The sequence below is a fragment of the Macaca fascicularis genome, chromosome 9, assembly GCF_037993035.2.
Source record: "Macaca fascicularis isolate 582-1 chromosome 9, T2T-MFA8v1.1".
Classification (NCBI taxonomy): domain Eukaryota; kingdom Metazoa; phylum Chordata; class Mammalia; order Primates; family Cercopithecidae; genus Macaca; species Macaca fascicularis.
In genome coordinates, this window is record NC_088383.1 from 77,830,481 (window position 1) to 77,838,075 (window position 7,595).

Sequence of the window (7,595 nt, forward strand, 5' to 3'; positions counted from 1 at the left end):
CCACCAGGTAGTTTTTCAACTTTAAATTCAAAAAACTGGCTAGTCCTGGTGGTTCACACCTGTAAGCCCAGCACTTTAGGAGGCCAAGATGAGAGGCTCGCTTGAGCCCAAAAGTTCAAGACTCACCGGGGCAACAAAGCAAGGTCTCCATCTCAATTTTTTTGGAGAGTCTCCCTTTATCACCCACTCTGGAGTGTAGCGTTGCACTATCAGCTCACTCAACCTCTGCCTCCCCGGTTCAAGCGATTCTCCTGCTGCAGCCTCACGCGTAGCTGGGATTACAGGCGTGCACCAACATGCCAAGCTAACTTTTCTATTTTTTTTTTTTTTTTTTTTTTTTTGAGACGGAGTCTCGCTCTGTCGCCCAGCCCAGGCTGGAGTGCAGTGGCGCGATCTCGGCTCACTCCAAGCTCCGCCTCCCGGGTTCACGCCATTCTCCTGCCTCAGCCTCCCGAGTAGCTGGGACTACAGGCGCCCACAACCGCGCCCGGCTAATTTTTTGTAATTTTTAGTAGAGACGGGGTTTCACCGTGGTCTCGATTTCCTGACCTTGTGATCCGCCCGCCTCGGCCTCCCAAAGTGCTGGGATTACAGGCGTGAGCCACCGCGCCCGGCAACTTTTGTATTTTTTAAGTAGACACAGGATTTCACCATGTCAGCCAGGCTGGTCTCCGAACTCCTGACCTCAGGTGATCCGCTCACCTTGGCCTCCCAAATGCTGAGATTACAGGCATGAGACACCTCACCTAGCCTAAATACATTTTGTTTTTTTTGAGATGGAGTTTTGCTCGTTACCCAGGCTGGAGTGCAGTGGCCGACCTCGGCTCACCGCAACCTCCGCCTCCCAGGTTCAAGCGATTCTCCTGCCCCAGCCTCCCAAGTAGCTGTGATTACAGGCATGCATCACCACACCCAGCCAGTTTGGTATTTTTAGTAGAGACGGGGTTTCTCCATGTTGGTCAGGCTGGTCTTGAACTCCTGACCTCAAGTGATCCGCCCACCTCAGCCTCCCAAAGTGCTGGGATTACAGGCATGAGCCATTCCGCCCAGCCTACATTTACTTTTAAATATAACTCATGAATACTGGCAACTTAACATGCCAAATACAGTATACGCGAATGAGTGGCTAACCTCTAACACAATTAAATCAATTAAAAGTTAATCTAAGGTATTAAAAAACTACAAAACTGTCCAAACTGCTATGTAAAACAGCTTTTTTATTAGTTATCTATAGATTTCAAAAAGGAACTTCAGAGAAAGTTAATGAATTCACAATTTGCAAATACTTTACAGTATCAGAATATCAGAACAGCCTAATTCATGTTGTGTTGTTTTTTTGAGACGGAGTATTGCTCTCTCGCCCAGGCTGGAGTGCAGTGGCGCGATCTCGGCTAACTGCAACCTCCGCCTCCCGGGTTCAAGGGATTCTCCTGCCTCAGCCTCCTGAGTAGCTAGGATTTTGGGGGCGTGCCATCAGTCCCGGCTAATTTTAGTATTTTTAGTAGAGACAGGGTTTCACTATGTTGGCCAGGCTGGTCTCGAACTCCTGACCTCATTATCCACCTCCTCGGCTTTCCAAAGTGCTAGGATAACAGGCGGGAGCCACCACCCCCGGCCCTAAGTCACCTAGTTTTAACAAGTTTCCCACAAACATTTACAGTACATGTATTTAGAAGCCTGACCTGGCTGTGATACCGCAGTGGCTGTAAACTGAGTAGCCCATGGCGGATTCTTCTGTCCTCCAAACTGAGCCATGATGCAAAAGGAAAAAAACCTTCCCTTGTTTGTCTTCTATAGCATCGATCTATCAAGAAAAGGATCCACATTTTAAAGTCCAACCAAGCTACAGATATCACAAAAGGATATTATAATAGAAAGAAATGTTTAATGTGTCAAGGACGTCTTCGCAGATTTCAGTAGAAATAACTGTAAGTAGAAAAAGGGCAAATGAACATCCAATATGCAGCAAAAACATTTTACATCAAGTAGATCACCAGGAGTGCCCTATTTTACAAGATAACATTAGGGGGAGACTCACAAAAAGCACTCCTTTCTGGGACTACAAATTGTCACATTTAAACAGAAGACCATCTGCTGTATCTACCCAATTGTTAACAAAAAGTTCACAACTTTATATTCACAGGAAATACAGCCTACGTGTTTCTTCTGGCAATGAGTTGGGGAGTGAGGCCAGGGTAATGTTAAAACCAATAACGGATATTGGGACAAGACCCCCATCACAGGTATTTAAGGATATCATTTAAATAACGAACATCTCTACTTTTCAGAGTAGAGAAGGAACTTGGGAGGCTTCTTTTCCATCCCCGATCTCGAGGGAAAAAGCCGTTGAGATAATGGATGTCCCTTAAAGAACCACTGGGAAAACCCCTCCCCCCAACACAAACCAGAAAAGGCGAAGATTCTCTACCCGCGCACCCCATCCTCGGTCCCCGCGACCCTCAAGGGCCGGAGCCCGGCCGTCCATCTTCCTCCAGTCCCAGCTCCGTGCCGGCCACCGGAACCCACCGCCCCACGACACTCGAGATCCCTGGGCTCTTTTACCACGCACGGATAAAGCTTCTATTCCCCAAGACCCACGCCGCCGGGAGCCGCCACGATGTCCCGGGCCGAGAGGCCAGGAGGGTACAACCGCAGCGACTCGGGAGCAATGGGCGGCGGACGGAGGAGTCGCCAGGCCGAGGCTGAGGGGCGCTGGGGGCACCTGAGGTGCCGAGTGGTGGGGGAGGGGCTGGCCGCGCCGGGCCTGCTCCGACCCGCACAAAAGGGACCGCGTCCTCCCGTCCCAGTCCCACAAGAGCCCCACCGTCGCCGCCCAGGGCCGCCGCGCTACCCAAAAGATCGCTCCTGGCCCGTGCACAGATCCGACAGGATGTTAAGACCCCCGGCTTCGCCGCCCACCTCTCCAACCGCGCGGACCAGACCTTCACCTGAGTCGGGTCCCGGCTAACATCGAAGCCATTTCAAACCCGTCAGCCTTAGGCGCATGCGCCAACTTCCCCCTCTTCCTCCACGCCGCTCCCCTCCTCCACATCTCCCGGAGGAACGGCGCTTACTGGCTGACGTTCTGCGTGCGCGCTCTCCTGACGGCTCAATACGCCTGGCCCTTTCGCTACGGAGGGAGAAATAGAGCGCGCCTAAGGGTTGCCTTGGCCTCGCTTAACAATGAGCCGCCGGACTGTATGTCTTGCGCTTGTTCTGAAGGAAGAGCCTTCCTCTGGGTGGGAAGGAAAGAAATGGCGGTCACGTGATCCGAGTCAGGCCTGCGCCATTTTATGTTTTCCCTTTTTTTTTTTTTTAATCTCGTTCCATTATTTGGGAGAAAGGATATACCCTGTAACATTTTTTTTTTAATTTATTTATTATTATTATACTTTAAGTTCTAGGGTACATGTGCATAACGTGCAGGTTTGTTACATATGTATACTTGTGCCATGTTGGTGTGCTGCACCCATCAACTCGTCAGCACCCATCAACTCGTCATTTACATCAGGTATAACTCCCAATGCAATCCCTCCCCCCTGCCCCCTCCCCATGATAGGCCCCGGTGTGTGATGTTCCCCTTCCCGAGTCCAAGTGATCTCATTGTTCAGTTCCCACCTATGAGTGAGAACATGCGGTGTTTGGTTTTCTGTTCTTGTGATAGTTTGCTAAGAATGATGGTTTCCAGCTGCATCCATATCCCTACAAAGGACACAAACTCATCCTTTTTTATGGCTGCATAGTATTCCATGGTGTATATGTGCCACATTTTCTTAATCCAATCTGTCACTGATGGACATTTGAGTTGATTCCAAGTCTTTGCTATTGTGAATAGTGCCGCAATAAACATACGTGTGCATGTGTCTTTATAGCAGCATAATTTATAATCCTTTGGGTATATACCCAGTAATGGGATGGCTGGGTCATATGGTACATCTAGTTCTAGATCCTTGAGGAATCGCCATACTGTTTTCCATAATGGTTGAACTAGTTTATAATCCCACCAACAGTGTAAAAGTGTTCCTATTTCTCCACATCCTCTCCAGCACCTGTTGTTTCCTGACTTTTTAATGATCGCCATTCTAACTGGTGTGAGATGGTATCTCATTGTGGTTTTGATTTGCATTTCTCTGATGGCCAGTGATGATGAGCATTTTTTCATGTGTCTGTTGGCTGTATGAACTGGCACAAGACAGGTATGCCCTCTCTCACCACTCCTATTCAACATAGTGTTGGAAGTTCTGGCTAGGGCAATTAGGCAAGAGAAAGAAATCAAGGGTATTCAGTTAGGAAAAGAAGAAGTCAAATTGTCCCTCTTTGCAGATGACATGATTGTATATTTAGAAAACCCCATTGTCTCAGCCCAAAATCTCCTTAAGCTGATAAGCAACTTCAGCAAAGTCTCAGGATACAAAATTAATGTGCAAAAATCACAAGCATTCTTATACACCAGTAACAAACACAGAGCCAAATCATGAATGAACTTCCATTCACAATTGCTTCAAAGAGAATAAAATACCTAGGAATCCAACTTACAAGGGATGTAAAGGACCTCTTCAAGGAGAACTACAAACCACTGCTCAGTGAAATAAAAGAGGACACAAACAAATGGAAGAACATACCATGCTCATGGATAGGAAGAATCAATATCGTAAAAATGGCCATACTGCCCAAGGTAATTTATAGATTCAATGCCATCCCCATCAAGCTACCAATGAGTTTCTTCACAGAATTGGAAAAAACTGCTTTAAAGTTCATATGGAACCAAAAAAGAGCCCGCATCTCCAAGACAATCCTAAGTCAAAAGAACAAAGCTGGAGGCATCATGCTACCTGAGTTCAAACTATACTACAAGGCTACAGTAACCAAAACAGCATGGTACTGGTACCAAAACAGAGATATAGACCAATGGAACAGAACAGAGTCCTCAGAAATAATACCACACATCTACAGCCATCTGATCTTTGACAAACCTGAGAGAAACAAGAAATGGGGAAAGGTTTCCCTATTTAATAAATGGTGCTGGGAAAATTGGCTAGCCATAAGTAGAAAGCTGAAACTGGATCCTTTCCTTACTCCTTATACGAAAATTAATTCAAGATGGATTAGAGACTTAAATGTTAGACCTAATACCATAAAAATCCTAGAGGAAAACCTAGGTAGTACCATTCAGGACGTAGGCATGGGCAAAGACTTCATGTCTAAAACACCAAAAGCAACGGCAGCAAAAGCCAAAATTGGCAAATGGGATCTAATTAAACTAAAGAGCTTCTACACAGCAAAAGAAACTACCATCAGAGTGAACAGGCAACCTACAGAATGGGAGAAAATTTTTGCAATCTACTCATCTGACAAAGGGCTAATATCCAGAACCTACAAAGAACTCAAACAAATTTACAAGAAAAAAACAAACAACCCCATCAAAAAGTGGGCAAAGGATATGAACAGACGTAACATTTTTTTTTAAATTATACTTTAAGTTCTAGGGTACATGTGCGCAACGTCCTGGTTTGTTACATATGTATACATGTGCCATGTTGGTGTGCTGCACCCGTCGTCATTTACATTAGGTATATCTCTTAATGCTATCACCCTCCCCCCACCCCGAGATCACGGGGGTTGTGTGGTGTTACCCCCTGTGTCCAAGTGTTCTCGTTCAGTTCCCACCTATGAGTGAGAACATGTGGTGTTTGGTTTTCTGTCCTTGCAACAGTTTACTCAGAATGATGGTTTCTAGCTTCATCCATGGCCCTGCAAAGGACACGAACTCATCTTTTTTTATGGCTGCATAGTATTCCATGGTGTATATGTGCCACATTTTCTTAATCCAGTCTATCATTGATGGACATTTGGGTTGGTTCCAAGTCTTTGCTATTGTGAATAGTACTGCTATAAACCTATGTGTACGTGTGTCTTTATAGCAACATGATTTATAAACCTTTGGGTATATGCCCAGTAATGGGATGGCTGGGTCAAATGGTATTTCTAGTTATGCATCCTTGAGGAATCACCACACTGTCTTCCACAATGGTTGAACTAGTTATACCCTGTAACATTTTTAACTCATCTTAAAAATTGAGATAAAATTTACTTAACATACAATTCACTATTTAAAATATCTTAAAGTACAATTGAGGACGGGCGCGGTGGCTCATGCCTGTAATCCCAGCACTTTGGGAGACCCAGGCAGGTGGATCACCTGAGGTCAGGAGTTCAAGACCAACCTGGGCAACATGGTGAAACCCCACCTCTACTAAAAATACAAAAATTAGCCAGGTGTGGTGGTGCATGCTTGTAATCCCAGCTACTCAGGGGGCTTAGGCAGGAGAATTGCTTGAATCCAAGAGGCGGAGGTTGCAGTGAGCTGAGATCACGCCACTGCACTCCAGCCTGGGCAACAAAAGCGAAACTCCGTCTCAAAAAAAAAGTACAATTCAGTGGCTTTTAGTATAGTCAGAAGGTTGTGCCACCATCCCTACCACTACTTCAAGAACCTTTACATCACCCGAAAAAGAAACCCATACCTGTTAACCAATATCCCCCAATCCCTACTCTTAGCAGTCTCAGGCAACCACTAACATTTCTGTCTATACTGTCCTAGACATTTCCTATAAAGAGGATCATACAATATGTGGCCTTTTATGTGTTGATTTTCTTTGTTTTAGCACATTGATTTTAGGGTTCATCCATGTTGTGGCATGTATCAGAACTCATTCCATTTTATGGTTAACATTGCACGTTCTTTATTTCTTAATTTTTTTGAGACAGAGTCTCGCTCTGTGCCCAGGCTGGAGTGCAGCGGTGTGATCTCGGCTCACTGCAGGCTCCGCCTCCAGGGTTCACGCCATTCTCCTGCCTCGGCCTCCCAAGTAACTGGGACTATAGGTGCCCGCCACCACGCCTGGCTAATTTTTTGTATTTTTAGTAGAGACGGGGTTTCACCGTGTTAGCCAGGATGGTCTCGATCTCCTGACCTTGTGATCCGCCCACCTCAGCCTCCCAAAGTGCTGGGATTACAGGCGTGAGCCACCGCTCCCGGCCAAAGGGCTTTTAAACGTCCAATTTGAGAGATATGTTACTTCGTTTATTCCTTTCCCTATGAACCCACTGAGGAAGAATCCTGAAAGTCTCTCTTCTGGACAGGCACAGTGGCTCACACCTGTAATCCCAACACTTTGAGAGGTTAACATGGGAGGATTGCTTCGAAGCCGAAAGTTCAAGACCAGCCTAGGCAACATAGCAAGACCCCTGTCTCTATTTTTAAAAATTAAAATTAAAGTCTCTCCTTTCATTGTCATTGTGACGCTGAACACCTATGGAAGCTCTTCAGCAGAGGACTGGGCTTTGAAACAACTGATGAAATTAGCTGGGCGTGATGGCATGACCGGTAATCCCAGCTACTCTAGAGGCTGAGGCAGGAGAATCGTTGAACCCAAGAGGCGGAGGTTGCAGTGAGCCAAGATCTCACGCTTGCACTCCAGCCTGGGTAACAGAGCAAGACTACCTCTAAGAAAAGGGGGAGGAGAGGGGAGAGGAAGGAGGGGAGGGGAAGGGGGGGGAACTGATGGGAGAGCCTGAGGAGCCATTTTAAACAA

The 7,595-nt window shown here is 46.4% G+C and overlaps 1 protein-coding gene across 19 annotated transcripts in view; it reads right to left on the minus strand.

Annotated features, from left to right (window-relative positions):
- CCAR1 (cell division cycle and apoptosis regulator 1) overlaps positions 1 to 3,218 on the minus strand; it is a 78,965-nt gene extending 75,747 nt beyond the window's left edge. For 4 of the 19 annotated variants that reach the window (XM_065521000.2, XM_065520993.2, XM_074001957.1 and 1 more), the window contains exons 1-2: positions 2,949 to 2,992; positions 1,683 to 1,804 (exon numbers count right to left, since the gene is read on the minus strand). In XM_065521000.2, coding sequence (XP_065377072.1) covers positions 1,683 to 1,755 — 73 coding nt within the window. In that variant the 5' untranslated portion in view covers positions 1,756 to 1,804; positions 2,949 to 2,992. Of the gene's footprint in view, positions 1 to 1,682; positions 1,805 to 2,428; positions 2,725 to 2,824; positions 2,993 to 3,074 lie in introns of those variants that run through there. The other 15 variants (XM_074001952.1, XM_065520995.2, XM_074001958.1 and 12 more) reach the window with 8 other exon arrangements.
- Positions 3,219 to 7,595: the final 4,377 nt, after the last annotated feature.